Here is a 17,891-nt window from a genome sequence, read left to right on the forward strand (position 1 = left end):
GTGCTCCTATCTGACAGGGATGACCATCAGGTACCAGGAGGCGGCCGGGCCCTTGCACCTGCCATGCAGAAAACTTCCAGCTGTTGTCCCCACTCATGAGGTGGATGCACTGGTCTCACGGACAACAAAACTGTTTGGAGCTGACTGGTAGTCCCTCTGAAACTAAAGACTGAGCTAAATGACTCGGACTGGAAACCCCAGGACAAGATGCCCATGGTAGGAGGCCGCATCATAGTGCCTAACATATGCCCTGCTTGGGGTGCCCCAATGATGGTAAACTCTTTGTTTGCAGGGTTACTACACGTGCCCTCTGGGACTATATTTCTGTATGTGCACCCTGACTATCACGACACTGCCTTAGCTTCAACTTACTGGCCAGTTGTGCTGGGCCTGAAATGATGCTTAAGGCCAGGTAAAAAGGGTTAATACAGATATTTAAGGGGGAAGCCACCTGGCTAAGGCAGGCCTTTATGATTAATGGGATTTGTTGACTGGCTGAGTCCAGGACCCATGAAGGGCATAATTGAAACCAATACTGCAGACTGTTCTCACTCTGTTGTCTGGGTCTCACTGAGAGTAACTTTGCTGTAAAGCCAAGACAGCTAATGACCAAGGGGGTAGACTATGCAGAGAAGAGTTCACATAGCAGGTTTTAACTTCTGTCCTTGAAAAGACCTGCTTATAAGGTTAGCCCTTGGCTGGTGTCTGGGAACTTAAGATTTTGGAAGGGTTCCTGCTACCCTGTTAGGAATGACTCATCCCAACTGTACAAACAATATGGTTTATGGTGAACACCTGCTTTCCTTCCACGAGTCTGCAGTTTTGGTATGTGCTAGGTACAGAGTGCCCACATGACCACCCTCCTAAAACAACTCTAGGTATAGGTCTCTAATGAGTGTCCCTGGTAGACAGCATGTCACCCATATTGTCACAACTTGTTGCTGGAGAAATTAAACACATTTTGTGTGACTCCCCAGGGAGAGGACCATAGAAAGCTTGCATCCAGTTTTTCCCCAGGCTTCACCTATGCATATTTCTCTTTATTATGTTCTGTGTTCTTTTGCTGTGATAAACCATAGCTATAAATATGACTACATGCTCAGTCCTATGAGTCTCATGGAAAATCATCGAGCCTGGAGGTGTGGTCCTGGGGATCCCAGAGACAGTTGGAACTAAGTGTAAAATATTCAACAAGAAGGCAAATGTGGCTGGAATCATGTGAATGAAGGGAAGAGGCAGAAGATAAAGTCAGAGAGATAGTAGGGGCTTGATCGTGGAAGGCCTTATTTGGACTTTATTCTGAATGTGATAGGAAGCCACTGGAGGCTCTGAACAGGAAGGAAAACTGGTCTGGTTGCTGTTAGAGAACTGACATAAGGGGGAAAGCAGGGACATGAGGCAGGAAGTTCTTACAGACATGAGACTCTTCAACTATCCTTGGGTGGTTCAGATCCACTTCAGAAAGGAGAAACTTAAGTTCTTCTTTAATGATGAGTAGAAATAGGATAAATTTGGGCAAGGGGGTGAGGAAGGTAGTCCAAGCAGCAGGAAGAACTTGTACAAAGACCTAGAGGCATAAACTGCACGGTGTATCTGAAGAATGGTAATGGGTTTGATATCACTGAAAGAGGGTCTGGGGCAGAGCCACAGAGATGAAGTCACAGAAGCCAGCAGGCATGCTGCATGTGGAAGATTTTGGGAATCATGCCAAGGGGCTTATGTGTCATCTCACGGGCAAATGGGAAGATACTGCAGGGTTGTAAACAGGGGAGTTATGGATCAAATTTGGGTTTTAGGAAGATCAATATGGCAGAGATGTGGATGAGAGAACAACAAAGGAAGCAAGTCTAAAAGTAAATATCATAGTACCCAGTTCTAATGTAGGTGGGACTGCACACAAAACCATGCATATATAATTTATGTTATACATAAACAGAGAGGTGACATGATCAAATCATGTTAGAAACATGCTGATAAAAGACTTCTGGCAAGCACACTAAAGGTATTTACTACCAGGCGGGTCCTTCCTACCTATGGAATACTTTAGCAGTATGCACGTGGTATGTTTACACTGCTCACTGTACATAAACCTGGGATGTATATATTTATGAGGAATGACTTCCTAGAAAATATCACACAAGCTATGCAGTTATCACAGAATAAACTGGAGATGTTTCATAATGGAAATAGCCCCATTCATGGACATAACATTCCATATGCATCACTCAGAGGCTTCGTACGTTAAAATCCAGGCCAGGGTGCATCCTAGTTGAGGCAAGCAGTAGCTGGCAGCAGCCCTGGCAGTCACATACTTCTCGACACTTCACCTGTGTCTTGTGATAATTGTATCTTTGAACATATTAGTCAGGTTTGGTGCTGGGTAAGATCTCTCATTCGCTGGAGTCCAATATACCGATCTGACCCATTGGGTTTTCTCACAATATTTAATTTGAAAAGGAAGAATCAGGATGAATGATATATTTCCTAAACATACCCACCAAAAAGGGCTACCAGTACTGACAACTAAGTTGCAGTGCATGTCCCTGCTGCCTAGATTGTAGTGTCTAAATACAATTTCCACTAACAGGAATCTGGTGTGTGTGTGTGTGTGGGGGGGGGGGGGGGATGGCTGATTCATTTCTGGGTTAGGAAATGTAAAAGATAATTTAAGACATCCTACCCTGCCTGGGGTCATGTGAGCAATGAAGAAGGGTGACTGCAATAGCGTGAAGCACCAACATGTGAAACCCACAAATCTGTAATGATGCTCAGAAGCAAAGCAAAAGCAAAGCAAACAAAAACAAACAAAAAAATGTACTCATTGGCCTCCTTTGGAGGTTACTAGGGCACCAAGTTATTATTTGAAAATACTTCAAGGGAAAAACTAGAGCATTTATCCTGCTTATAAGGACTATGTTTCAGGGTAACCAAATAGTTGATGAGGGAAAGTTTTTCTTCATAAAAGAATCCCAGATAACAAATGCAGGTAGAATTGTATGTTAGAAAGCCATCACTTTGCAATTCTTAGTGAAATCCAGACAACAAACAAAATGGTTGCCAAAACCTCTAGGTGAAATGTCTGTGAGGAATTTTCGTGTGGCTGGATCAGGCTGACACCACCCAGCTTCATTGATTCTTCACCAGAAGTGGGACAATCAGATACTATATGCAATGCAATGTAAAAGGAAGTACACAATATGCTATGAGATATTCTCAATAAAAAACCAGAGCTGAATCTACCCAAGCCTGTAGAGCTAACTCCCAGTTTACAGACTAGACAACAGACAGTGGAACACGTTAAATTATATTACAAGGATATGACCAACTAGATCCAGAATGTGGGAAACTGTATAGCACAAAGGACATTATTTCTCTAACAAGTAAAATGAAATAAAAAACAAGGGAGAGAGAATTGTTATAGATTAAGAGAAACCTATGATCTTAGTTTGGATACTCATTCAAACAAATCACTTCTAAGAAGATATTTGAAACAGCTGGGAAAACGGAGAGCCTGGGGATGGAGTGATTAAGGAATAACAGCTAATTTTGTGGGTGTTCTAATACTATTGTGGTTTTGTTGGAAAAAAAAAAAGTCATACTTTGAGAGATACATACATAGGTGAAATAACATGTGGAATTTACTGTAAATACTCTAGGAAAGAAAAGAGTTAATGTGTGTGGGGTGGCAGAGACGCAACAAGAATGGGATTGTAGAGGGCCACTGACTCTGGGAGATGGGTACAGGGACCCATTACATCCTCTACTTTTGTGCATGTTTCAAAGTCTCCCTTATAAAACATAAAAAAGAATGAATTAAGCTATAGTATTTGGCAAAAACTTAAAAATGGTAATACACACTGGCTGAGGTGCAGGAAAAGGAGCAGTTTCAAAGGAAGTAAACAATTACTTTTCCTAAGAACAATTTAACAGTATGTATCGAATGTCTTTTAAAATTTTATATTTAGTCCAGCATATTTAAAAAACTAATTCTCTGAAAATTTTCATAGATGTGCACAAGGATACATCTAAAATGGTCACCCAACAAAAAGCATTGTAAACAACCTATTTCCAACTTATGACATGTCAATTTTTTTTTTTAAGTTTTACTTATTTAAGTAAATACCCAGCGCGGGGCTCAGATTCAGGATCCCAAGATCAAGAGTCGCGTGCGCTTCTGACTGAGCCAGCCAGGCACCGCTACATGTAAAATTTTTTATAGTCATTAACCATCACACTGTAAAAGAATACTAAATGATAAAGGAAATTGTTCAAGATGAACTGTTAAGGCACAAAATATGGGCTATAAAATAGGATATACATTTTGTCCCATTTTAGTCTTCTGAAAACTATGCATTTAGAAAAGATCCTGAGTTTTCTCCATAATGTTAACAGCTGTTATGTCTAGTTGATGGAATTAAGATGCTTTTAATTTTTTTACACAGTTTTTCTATTTGCAAGTATGGGTATTTATAATAAAGAAATTGTATTTTTGAAAGGTCAAATCTGGATCAATTTCTAAAAGTAGCTAGTAATGGAAATAATAAGTGGGTATGGTAGTGATATCTGAAATAATAAACTAAATGACAGGAGGCTGATGGGACAGGGCAGAGTGGATTCATTAACAATTAATTTTAGAAGGATAGGTATTTAGCACACTCTATTGTGAGAAAGAGCAAGTTGTAAATTTAAAAACAGAGGGTGTCAAGAAGGTTAAAGTTAGAAAAGAATTAAAGTGTATGTGAGCTTCAGTTAGAGGAATAAACACCTACATCAATTTCCTAGGGTGACAGGGAAGGTTATTGTAGCAAAAATCTTTTTTTTTTTTCAACGTTTATTTATTTTTGGGACAGAGAGAGACAGAGCATGAACGGGGGAGGGGCAGAGAGAGAGGGAGACACAGAATCAGAAACAGGCTCCAGGCTCTGAGCCATCAGCCCAGAGCCCGACGCGGGGCTCGAACTCACGGACCGCGAGATCGTGACCTGACTGAAGTCGGACGCTTAACCGACTGCGCCACCCAGGTGCCCCGCAAAAATCTTAACACAATTCTGAAAATAACCAGAGCAGCATATTAGACAATCTCTCTTGAGTTTCTATTTTGTGTACCACGCGGACAGATAATTATATACTGGAGTGCAAAAAGAAATGTTAGGATATTACTATAATACAAACGCAATTCTGATCATCAAATTCAGCTTATGTAACGGGTCAAATCCATTAAATGAATAACTTTGACATATAAAAATCTAGAAAATCCTATACTACCACACTTCATATATTATATATGGTTCAAAATTAGAAACCAGACATTTGCATCTTTCTACACTGGTTTAAATTTTAGTTGTCTCCTTCCTAAATCAGGCAAAAGCAAAGAAAATGCCCAGACTACCTTGTTTCCGTACTTTCGATGGTTCTTCGTAGTCCTGGTTTTCTGGATTTGGAGATTCTAGAAAGCTGATTTCTTCTGTGACACTTTCCGCTTCTTGACTCCTGAGGCTGTCTTCCTCTTCTTGAATAGGTGATTCTAATTCTGATTCTTCTGAATCAAGAAAGATCTGACCAGCGACTACTCTGCCTGCTGTGCTGTGGTCCTTTACCGACGACTCATCTGATGGCAAAGGGGTCTGAGAATGTAAAGTATTTTTAGTTTCCAACCTAATTTGACCACTACTTTTATTAATCCAGATACATCTCCTTCAGCTGTGAAGGAGCTGGTCGTCTCTCTAAACTCTGAATACATACCACTGTGGTATGTATTCATCACATGCCTTCATCACTTGCCTAACCTGACTCTTCCAATTTCAACTTAAATGTTACTTCCCCCAGGAAGCCTTCCTTAATTCCTGAGGTCTGGATTAGGGTCTTTCCCTATAAGTTCCCAACATCTCTTATACTTCCCCTTATGCTAGCCCTGTACTACAACTTTCTGATTCTTATCTGTGTTTCCTCAAATCTAGAGATCAGAGATCATAACTGAATGGTTTCCTTGGATACATAATAATCAGCCTTATTCACTCAATCAACCAATTTAGCTCAACAGATGTATAAAAATTGATATATAAGTGGAAACAAATGGCAGAGGTTAAGCCTTCAAAATTAAAAAAACTTAAAAAAAAACAGAAATAAAATCAATCTCTCATTAGGCAGGAAAAGTGTTACTGCCTTGGGGCGCCTGGGTGGCTCAGTCGACTAAGCGTTCGACTTCGGCTCTGGTCATGATCTCGCAGTCCGTGAGTTCGAGCCCAGCGTCGGGCTCCATGCTGACAGCTCAGAGCCTGGGGCCTGTTTCAGATTCTGTGTCTCCCTCTCTCTCTGACCTTCCCCCGTTCATGCTCTGTCTCTCTCTGTCTCAAAAATAAATAAACGTTAAAAAAAAAAACGTTACTGCCTTCAGGCTCTTACACAGCACATTTAAGTTAAAATTAAACCTAATAACCAACACTGTGAATGAAAACACAGTATTTATTATTCTCCTTCCTACAGGTCAGTGATTCCTACCTTCCCCCCCTCCGGAAGAACTAGTACATTGAATATCAGCTATGTTTTTCTTAACCCAATTCTATGCTCAAAAGATGCAGATTTCATATCCTTTTTAAGATACATGAATTCATACTTTTAAATTGGGCATTAAATACTGGTCAATGCGAATTTTAGTACACACCTTGGAATCTAAGGATTCATCTTGACTGCCTTCCTCATCTGTAAAGAAATTTTAAGACAATTTTAGTCATCCTTCTTGCTGGAAAATTGCAGGTATTATTAAAGCACTTAATAAGTACAACAAATAATAATCAGACACTTGATAAATACACCTAGAATTACCTAAAAATTGCTTGTGCTCAGCAACTGCTCAGAAAATACTAGGTGAAAGCAAAACAAGGGGCTTCTTCTTTCCCCGGGCACAACGGCAGCTCCATCTGTTATACAGGCAGGAAGACCAGCTACCTCTACCACCACCAAAACCAGACACTTCTGCACATAACCATCCAATTCTTCTGTACATATTAAGTCTACTACTAAGAATGTGTTCCTAAATTTATAAAAATCAATCTCTGATTTTGTGGTTCAGGATACTACCTATTATTTTCCTCTGATCAGAATCTGGAATTACATAGCTTATCTTAGTACTGATTAGCATCTTACCGTTCACTGAGACTACTAAAAATGGACACTAAGAATTATTATGATGTGACAGTAGAATTGCCAGACTAAGATATTTAGGATTTGTGTTCTACTCTATTCAGGATATAACCAGATACAAATAAAAAGTAGCATCAAACCATCATGTTTCTTATTAAGAAATTAAGATCTCTTATTAAATAAACAATGAATCCAGACCTTGGTTACACCTTTCTTCCAAACTCCTATCTGCTGCTTTGGCTTTGTCCAATTATGTTAACCTTCCTTCTATTACTCCTTTTGTGCTTTCCTATAACTTCTATTCTGGCAACTTGTCATTCTTTTTTCTGATCTTATACAAACACATTCAACAACCCAGTGTCCATATGCAGGTGTTTGATCTTTGTATTCCTGGCCAGTTTAAAAACAACTGCCACATGATCTCTAAGTTGCCTTCTTAGTCTTAAAATTACCTGATTTTATCCAGGAGTGAGCTTCAGTATTGCCTGCTCTGTAAGTTATATGGGAAATTAACCAGCAGACAAAATGCTATAAAACCATGTGCTTTTTACCAGGAAATTTGGTGTTCTGGTTGTCATTTATCTTTACTTCATATGGTTACACCCTAAATATTATTCATAACTTGCAACTTTAAGCCTAACAAAAACATGCTTTGGGGTTTGTATTATCAAAGTAGTGAGCTAACTTTAAGAAGTATAAGCAACTTGGGGCGCCTGGGTGGCGCAGTCGGTTAAGCGTCCGACTTCAGCCAGGTCACGATCTCGCGGTCCGTGAGTTCGAGCCCCGCGTCGGGCTCTGGGCTGATGGCTCAGAGCCTGGAGCCTGTTTCCGATTCTGTGTCTCCCTCTCTCTCTGCCCCTCCCCCGTTCATGCTCTGTCTCTCTCTGTCCCAAAAATAAATAAACGTTGAAAAAAAAAAAATTTAAAAGAAGTATAAGCAACTCATTATGTACAAAATACACAACACTATTTCACAGTATTTCTCTTGAATATTTGAGAAAACTAGTCTACTACTGACGTTTTGCCATGTAAGAAAAGTGCTGTCAATTCATATACTTAAACCATAGCTACTTCCACATTAACTACTTTTAGACTGCCTTCCAAATATGTTTTTTTTCTGATGTGTGGGGAAGAGGAAGGTATAGCATGCATTAGTCCCATAGAGCCCGTAACATTTAGGTAGTGATGCCAGTTAATGAACAATCATCCTTCATGCTAACTTCTTCACAAATTTTACCCAAAGCCCAAGTTTTAACATACAGTTCAAATTCCATTCTCAGCAAATCTTGGATAAAGGAAAAAAATTCATCTTCATTATATATCAAAGTTGTATGTATGGGGCACCTGGGTGGCTCAGTGGATTAAGCATTTGACTTTGGTTCAGGGCATGATCTCACAGTTTGCGGGTTCGAGCCCCACATCAGGCTCTGGGCTGACAAGTCAGAGCCTGGAGCCTGCTTTGGATTCTGTGTCTCCCTCTGTCTCTGCCCCTTCCCTGCTCATGCTCTGTCTCCTTCTCTCTCTCTCTCAAAAATAAACATTAAAAAAAAAAAAAAAGGTTGTATGTATGGATGTGTTTAATCACAAACATTAACTAATATATCAAGAGCAGTCATTAGATGCACAGATATAAACAGTATATACCTACATACTGAAACTTTAGATGAGCTGGAACTCTTAAATTACTGATCACTAAATCATGAAATTTAGTACCTCTCAACACAGGTCACATACATAGCTAATAGGTATATAATACAGACACCTATAAATAAATTTTAAGATATGTACATTTGAGACACTACAAGCTATTAGATGTTTGACTGGCAAAATGTGTTTCTGAACTCCAAGAGACATGGAAACTTGTGACATCAGGGTTATTTCACGTGAATTGCATCATGCTTCTCTCTCTGTCTCTTCTCTCTTCAAACTAGGAATATATACCAAGGTTACTGGTAAATAAGAGAACTCTCTCTCATTTACTAAACTGGGAAAGACTACTCCAGATGGTAGTCTTAAGGCATAAGCTATTTTCTCTTTCAAACTGATATATCCATTCACATAACACTTTTATAGAAGTTGCTTATAATCTAGAAACTTCTCACATATAGCAGTCAGGTAACAATTAAAGACACTGAAGTTATGCATAAATAAAAAGAAAATAATAATGCTTTTATCAGAACACAGACATCAAGAAAAAAATGCAAAAGAATTCAACGAAGAGTTACACATTTCTCATTCAATAGCAACACATCCAAAATACAATGGTTTACACTACTTTAATAATTGTACACCTTCCTCTGAAAAAGACCAATTTTCATTTTCATTATATCAGCTAACCAAACTGCAAAAAGTATCAGGGATATTCTTTCAGGGAAAAGTAATCATCACAGATTCACTTTCCAATTTGTTATGTAAACTAAACAGACTGATGGACCTTCAAACACAGAAAGTATTAAGAGTTCGGTGAAAGACAGCAGACATCCTGTTCTCTGATTTGCCACAGATTCTGTGCAGATCCTACAATACCCCTGATTTTAATTACTCCCAAATCAAAGCCTGGAGAGCTAGCTTCAAAACCTGCCTTCATTACATGTTAATACATACATGGTTCAATACAGCAAGCTTCCTTAGCCTTTTTCTCAACGCATCAAGAGAGAGTAATACCACCTGCCCCGTTGACTCACAATGTTTTAAGGAACAAAAGAACAATGAAATTAAACATCCTCTGCAATCTCAAATTTACTCTTTGAGTATGATAATAGAACTATTATCTGAAACACTTAGCAGTGGATCTAATTTAAAAGATTCTGTAACACTGTTGGCCTAAAGAAAAAAAAGTAAACTATCTCTTCCTGTTGAAAATAAGAAAATATGTATTTCTTTTTTTTTAATGTTTTTATTTTTGAGAGACAGAGTACAAGTAGGGGAGGGGCAGAGAGAGGGAGACACAGAATTCACAGTAGGTTCCGGGCCCTGAGCTGTCAACACAGAACCTGACGTGGGGCTTGAACCCACAAACAGTGAGATCATGACCTGAGAGGAAGTCAGATGCTTAACTGACTGAACCACCCAGGCAACCCAAGAAAACATGTATTTCTAAGTGAGAAAAATCATAGCATTTTTCATTATCAAGAGAATGAAGGAGAAATGCCTTTTTAATGCCCTCCTTTATTTACTCACAGGAAAAAGAAAACATTGCTAATAAAAGTTTCATATTTTTATATGCCTCTAAGACAAACTATGAAATAATAGCTACTAACAGTGACAGGATAGATATTTCCTTTGTTGGCCGATTATATTCTAAATGGTAATAAATGCAACTTGCTCTAGGTAACCACTAATATTCAAACTTTAAGTCAACAGAAATTATGACCCAACACTTGAGTTTTAAATAGGAGCAAATCTTTAAATCTAAACTAATAATGAGGTGGACTTCCTGTATGAATAAGCAATTTAATGAATAAAAAAGTCAACTAAAAAGCCACGTACTCAATTTCTAAAACTTTACCTCACACAAGTGTTTTACCATATTTGCACCTCATGTGAGTACAGGACTGCCTTTATTGTTTGTCAGCATGCACATCTATACGGTTTTAGTTGTGGCTAAACATGGATTTTGCCTCTGCCAGAGAAATGCTCTGGCACAGTTTAACTACAGTGGAAATCTCTGCTTACACCAACACAGTCCAAAGATTTAACATTTCAGTCTTAATAAACTATTATAACTACCCGAGAATCCCAACTGTTGCTTAAATGACTTCTTCAAGTATCATCTCCACTGACATGAAGCTCTAAGTATATGAAATAACTTAATGGAAGATGCAGGAAAATGTTTCTACGCTTTAATTTTCCTTAAATTGTGCAGACTGAACTCGGAGGAATATTTACCATGTTCCTTAAGTAGTTCTTACACTTTAGCGTGAAGAAATAAATCACTTGTGAACTTTGTTAAACTACAGATGCCTGAGCTGTTCCACACCTAAAACTGCATGTTTAACAAACTCCTAAGAGGAATTCTGATGCAAGTGGTCTGAGGTCCATCAGTTACTCTATCCATTACACTCAACAGCTCCATTTCATACTTCTTTTGGTCAAATAAATGCAAGCAGGGCTTCAAGAGTTATGCAGAGTTTTTGAAGATTTGGTTATGAATACATACCATCACTAAAAGGGGATAAGGCAGACCTTAAAGGATGATGTTGGCAGTTAAGTAACTAGCATATGCTTGTTGCTTTTGAAATGGTATCTCAAACCACATTATGGATAGAATTTTAGGTTTAGACCTCTCATTTTAGAAACAGAATGACGTTATGGCATCGACTTACAACTAGGACAGATAATTTGGGGATTCAAATAACCATCTGGGAAATTTTCTGTTGGAAAAAAAAAAAAAAAGAGTTGACATTTATACCCTGCCTTGTTCCAAAAAAATTTAAAGCCGCAGAACAGCTGTCTTGTTAACTAAACTGATTAAAATTCAAAAGCTTTATTGTACTAGTTGTTTCTTTAACAACAGTTAGAAACACTGTTTCTTTATCAACATTTTCAAAATAGAAGTTTTCAGATGTAGGCATACTGAACTATTAAAAAATAAAAACCAAACCACAGTATAAATCAGCTAACTGGAAAATCAAGTCAAAGGCACATTTCTATATCTATCCAAAAAATGAAAACGAGTTGCTATACATTTTAAATCTATAGGGACCAAATTTTCTCAAAACTCATAGAGTTACTGTCAACAAACATGGGGCAACTCCAACACCGTGACAGAGGTAAACACCACTTCCTCAGGAATATTTCCCGAAAAGGGATAGAGAGTGGGCACAATTATATCAAAAGTCTTCATTTTTAAATAGACAAAGAGACAAGGGACCACCTCAGGTACTAAGCAAATCCGCCAAACCACTGTCAACATCCTGGTTTTGATGGCCCTTGTGATAGGGCTCAGTGATAGATCACTGGCTCAGTAATAGATCCAGGTGTGTCAATTACTTAACTTACAAATCTCAAGCACATAATCTGTATGAGAGTCGAGGAAGTTCCAAAAGGCTCAGGTACCTCTGTGGATCTAAGCCAGCTGTTGGGATTCATTTCCAGGGTCAATTCCTCATTCGCGAGGAGTCGCTTAAAGTTTGTTAAGTGAGGAGAGGTGTGGGCAGGGTGACCGCCCCTTCTTTCCCTCCCCTCTCTAGCTCCCTAAATACCCGCTCTAGTCCAGGCCAGCCAAAGTCCAAGGAAAGACAACGAGTGACAGGCTAGTGCGAGGTGTGACCAGAGAGAGTGGAGTCTCCAGCTTGAGCCCCCACGGCCCTGCCCCGGGATGGAGGCCGGGGGGCGGTGGCTCCCGGCCTCCAATCCGAGGGGGCGGATACTGACCCGAGGACGCCGAGGCCGAGACCAGCAGCACCGCACAGAGCAGCAGCGTCAGCCCAACTCGGACTCGCATCCTGCTCTCGCGGCCGCTGCCACCCCCTGGAGCTGTCGCTTTCGCCTCTGCCACCACCAACTCAGCCACCGCCACCGCCTCGCCGCTGCTCTTCCTGCTCTGGTCTCCTTCCTCCGCCCCTTCCCAGGCCTCCCTGCCCCAGTGCGCAGCCAATCCCCGCCCGCCGCCGCGGGCTCCGTGCCCAATCGTCGCAGTCTTCCCGCCCACCCTATTGCTCCGCCTCCGGGGTCATGCATTGACCAATCATTTTGCGAGGTTCCCACACGGGCTTTCCCGGTAGGACCACGGCCTCACCGACATGGCCCCAGCTAATTGGTAGATCCTGGGTTCAACCCTCCCGGAATCCGAGCGTGGGTCCAGGGCCAGGAAGAAAAGAAAGTCACCCAGGACTACAATTCCCACAATGCACTTCATGGGCTTCTCTCGACGTGTGCTCTTGGAAAACGTAGTCCATTGTGGGGCAAGATTTAAAAATGCAGGTAGGTGGCTGTCGAAGTTAAGAGAACTTACTTAAGTAACATCTGGGGCAGACATTAATTCAAGGCCACGAACTCACAGCCTGTGTGTGTGTGTGTGTGTGTGTGTGTGTGTGTGTGCCAAAATATATATCAAGCAACACACATTGTAAAGGTAATAGTTTGCAATGTGTATTAAGCTCTTATTCCTCTTTGTTTTATTTAGAAATTTTGAATTGGACAAAGTGATATCAACACTGAGGAAAAATACAACAGCTAGACTGAGTTCGAAGTATTTTTTTGAACTTAGGTAAAACCGTGCCATATATACAGAAACCAGGATAGAACTCACTACCTGCCCTCCTTTCCCTGACAAAACAAACGGAAAGAAACCCCGTCCAGTGCAGATCATTCCAATGCTAGTATTTATTTTTAGGAGGACCACCAGATAATAATCATCTGGAAGACGTGGCAACAGCCTTTGCAAAAACCCTTTCAAACACTTGTCCTTATCCCTCTCTTTGTAAGTGACACTGTTCTCTTCATTGACTAAGTTCAGGAGACTGGGTTGATGTATTTGGAGATAAATGTGATGGTGATTGATTGCATTGCAGAAAAGGAAAGAGTCTTGTATGATAACTACCAACTTCAGGCATGCTCCCACTTGGGTAGTAGGGCAGTGGCTTGTTGTTCCTGCCCCTGTGTCAAATTGTGTCATTTTGTTTTCCCTAGCATCCACCCACTCTCAACTCAGTCCTGGAACTGAGTTGAGCTCAGTTTGAGGTCAGGGTTCTGGTCAGGACACCGGCCACATGTCTTAACACTTCCAGACATTTTCTTCTGTCTTCTTTGATAGAAAGTCCTCTTTTCCAGGACGAGGATAAAAAGTTAACTGCTGGAAAACAACAAAAAACTAACTGCTGTTCCACATTCACATGGGAGGGGATGAAGGAAAAATATTGTCCTATTATTATTGTACTACTGCCTCCTTGGTACTCATCTCTGTTTCTGTCACTACAATGTTTCCTCAGAGTTCCTCTGATTTTAAATCATAGAGTAGGAGTGCCTGGGTGGCTCAGTTGGTTGGGTGGCCGACTACAGCTCAGGTCATGATCTCGTGGTCTGTGACTTTAAGCCCCTCATCAGTCTCTGTGCTGACAGCTCACAGCCTGGAGCCTGCTTTGATTCTGTGCCTCCCTCTCTCTCTCTGCCCCTTCCCTGCTTGCTCTCTGTCTCTCTCTCAAAAATAATAAACATTAAAAAAATTTTTTTAAATCATAGAGTAAAATCTGGTATATTTTCGTCCCTTTTTCATCTTATCGATCATTGCATCCTAATACTTTGAGCTATGTAGTTACTCTTTTATGTGACTATTTTTCTCTTTCTCACTCAAAATTTCCCTCCTGGGTCTCATTTTCTGTTACCTGCATCGTGCACCTGAGTTCTAGCTATTTTCACCGTCATTCTCCCTTGACTCTTCCCTAAGTCTCATACAGCCAGATTCATTTTCCTTTCAAAATTAAATTTCAATTCAATTAAAATTAAATTGAAATTCCTACTCGAAATTTTTCAGTGACTGCCTTTGTCATAAGATCGAAAAAATATTAGAACTTCTCCTGAAAAAATAGGAACTTGTGCTGACAGTTTTATTTTCTTGAGGAAGTACTGGGAAGACATTTCTGCCTTCTGCGGAAGAAGCAGCGATTATCTGATTGATAGATTAGGGAATGACTGTTCACTGCTTGAGACTCAGCTTTACTTTTCATCTTTTTCTTTCCTATGTGCTTCTTATATTCAAGGTCCGGTGCTAAGTGCTGCATGAATACATTTGCCACTTCTCTGACTAATCTCCTGATTTCCACATGAACACACTCTTGCCTTGTCATGGGCTCCTTTACCCTCTCCCCACTGCCCTTGCTTCCTCTTCTTAGCCACAGCCATGGCATCCTTCCCACTTTCACTTGGATTTCATCTTGGCTGAGCCTTCTCTGACCAGGCCAGTTCTCATTATTCTTTATGTCTCTAAGGGTTCACAGAACATTCACAAACTTGCCTTTTAAATGGGATGTAAACTTTCTGAGGCCAAAGACAATTATTTAATTCTGTGCATAGATATATATCATTGGACTTGCCACTAAATAATTTTTGTTGATTGATAGTACACCTTAGTTATAAAGTATTTTAATAAAAATAAGATCTTATTATAGATAATAATAGATAATAGATAATTATAGATTATTATTTTAATAGTAAGATCTTCAAAGTCCTTGCTATCTATTATAAGTTTAATCTTAAAATATTTTACAGGGAAATATTAAGGAGCATTTGCACCCTTAGGATACAGGAAATTTACTTCATTCCTCTTCAGCTCTGTAAAATCAGTATATTAATAACATCTTCTTCACCAGGTCTGTTGTGAGGTTAATACCTCAAAAGAGGTATGCAGGAAAAGAGAATGTTTTACAAATATTATTTCTGATTGATTGCTTGGTTGAAGCAAAGAAGGAAACCAAAATACTACTTTTTATTAAGACTAATAAAACTAGTTTTATTCACTTAATTTGAAAAAGGTTTAGAGCTGCTAGAGGTACTGTCTTTAGCCAACAGCGAATAATTGACATCTTCTGAGAATGCTCATAGGACCTTGGCTTTTTGGGGAAATTCCAAGTCTCCAAAACAGGTCTAGTGGGGAAGACTGGTGTGGGAAACCAGATTTATTTTAACAGCCTGCTAGATTGCATGATGATTAATTAGTGAAAAGGTTGTGAATTCTCCATGGCCTTACCTAGTCCAGGCAAACATTCATCAAGGTTTCTTGCCAACAGTCCCAGTTAAACTTATGTACTCGCTCTACTTGTACAAAATTTTAATATTATTTATTAATTCATAGACTTCTTTAATATTTGCTCAGCTGTCTGTACTCTGTTTAACTTGTCCTATATCAACATTCTGGATCAGTGTCATAGATTTCCAAGTTGCAGAAAACCTGTTTGCTTGGCATTACAACACAGCATAGGACCCAATGGAGGTAGATAATAAGTGCCTTTTCATGCAGAGGACACTGATGTGACCTTATTCCGTTGAAATGAATCAAACAACCAGCATGTATTGAAAACCTCCTGAAAGTATTGAGCACATAAATCCAGTTTGCTCTTTGTTTATGGATAAGACAACCCCCAGAGCCTTTTCCTAAGAATGCAGTGATTGTCATTAACTCTAGTCAAGTATATCCTTTCCTGTGCTATTCTTAGGCATCTGTTTGGTTGACCATGTGCACAGGCTGTCAGCACTTGAACCAACATATCTGCCAGGGCAGGATTAGGGAGAGACAAGGAGCAGAATATTTTCCCCTTAAAGCTTAGAGAATATACTTTCTTTGATATAGATGAGGTAAATTTAAGTCATTATTTTTGTGTTCACTTCTCATGGATAAATGAAAATTGAAATCCTTGCACCGAATCATGATTTAGAACCTGACATCTCCTCATGCACATTCTCAGTTCCTTGAGTAAATGGGCAATAGGTTCTTTACTTCATTGTATTAACTGTAATTCCAGGATTGTTTATAGCAGACACATAATTAATCGTCAAATAAACTTTGAATGTACATATAGCTCTCTAAGGTTATAATTGTCATAAAGATCAGAGTGTAGATCCTGATTGCAGAGCACAGTGTTCAATATACCTAAGCTCTGAAGCTGATAGAATGAATAGGGTGTGGTGTGTGTGTGTGTGTATGTGTGTGTGTTCAGGCTCTACTAAGTTTAATCCTGAAGTGACATTTACTTTGGAGGTGTATATCCTTTCTAAGCAGTGTTGATTCATACCAGATAAAGGAAAGGCCGAGATACCTTTATACCCTGAAGAAATGGACAGGCATCTTTTGGTCTAATTTTTTCATAGATTTATTAACTACAGTTCTGGAGAGAGACTGGATTAAAACTAAATTTCAATAAGAACTTGATTAAGTGAACCTTATAAAGTGGAGATAAATGCTTTAGAGCTCCCATTAAATTTAGAATACTTAACTGAGTAGACGGCAATGTATTTAATCAGTGAATGTTGGGTTAAGAACATTATATTCATAGGATAATGCTTCCTTCCTTCCTTCCTTCCTTCCTTCCTTCCTTCCTTCCTTCCTTCCTTCCTTCCTTCCTTCAACAAATATTTTCTGGGCACTGTCAATGCCTTTCTGCTAAAGACCACTAGGGACACCCCTGTAGTTGAACACATTAGGTTTAGTACTTACTAATGAGGGAGAACACATGCATGGCATCTCTCTCTGTAAGGAGGCTTTAGAAAGAACCTATTATAGGATTTGGACTTTGGTTGGGTAATTGGTGGGAGGATCCAGGAAAGTTGGGTTGGTCTAGATTGGATGCTGTTAGCAGTACCCCCGATTTCTATGATTTGGTAGAAATCAAGCAGTAAACCTTATCTGAAAGGAGAGGAGACTAGAATGAGGATGAAGCAATCATTGGTGAAGAAACAGTAGTTACTTATTTTAGCCAAGAGATGAAGTGTTTGGTACTTTGTGGATGACACAGGGAACTTGTTTCTGTCTGTGCTTAGATAAAATCGTGAAATGGTTTGCTTTGTTTCATTTAATCTTAGTTGCAGAGTAGCCTGTCTGTTGTTGGTATTCTGTGATTGTTTATGTCCAATAGGAGAAGAACATGGCCTGGTTGTGAGTGTCAGGCCGGCTTCTGCTTGTCAGGCGTTCCTCTTTTTCTTTCTCAGCACCTACTGTTGAGGTACACCAGGTTCTTGGTGCTGAGGATTCAGTGATTAATAAAACAGACAAAAATCATAAGAGTGTACATTCTAGAGAAATAGAATAAAAGAAATAA

The 17,891-nt window shown here is 39.6% G+C and overlaps 1 protein-coding gene and 1 long non-coding RNA gene across 3 annotated transcripts in view; one reads left to right on the forward strand and one right to left on the reverse strand.

Annotated features, from left to right (window-relative positions):
- The window catches only part of SEL1L (SEL1L adaptor subunit of ERAD E3 ubiquitin ligase), a 51,746-nt gene extending 39,004 nt beyond the window's left edge, over positions 1–12,742 (reverse strand). The window contains exons 1-3 of the mRNA XM_045451774.1: positions 12,517–12,742; positions 6,662–6,699; positions 5,390–5,624 (exon numbers count right to left, since the gene is read on the reverse strand). Of these exons, the coding sequence (XP_045307730.1) occupies positions 5,390–5,624; positions 6,662–6,699; positions 12,517–12,586 (343 nt within the window). The 5' untranslated portion in view covers positions 12,587–12,742. The remainder of the gene's footprint in view (positions 1–5,389; positions 5,625–6,661; positions 6,700–12,516) is intronic.
- A 195-nt stretch (positions 12,743–12,937) lies between these two features.
- LOC123582321 overlaps positions 12,938–17,891 on the forward strand; it is a 48,920-nt gene continuing 43,966 nt past the window's right edge. For both annotated transcript variants that reach the window (XR_006704316.1, XR_006704315.1), the window contains exon 1: positions 12,938–13,065. This is a non-coding gene — a long non-coding RNA (uncharacterized LOC123582321). The remainder of the gene's footprint in view (positions 13,066–17,891) is intronic.

Source organism: Leopardus geoffroyi, chromosome B3 (assembly GCF_018350155.1).
Source record: "Leopardus geoffroyi isolate Oge1 chromosome B3, O.geoffroyi_Oge1_pat1.0, whole genome shotgun sequence".
Classification (NCBI taxonomy): domain Eukaryota; kingdom Metazoa; phylum Chordata; class Mammalia; order Carnivora; family Felidae; genus Leopardus; species Leopardus geoffroyi.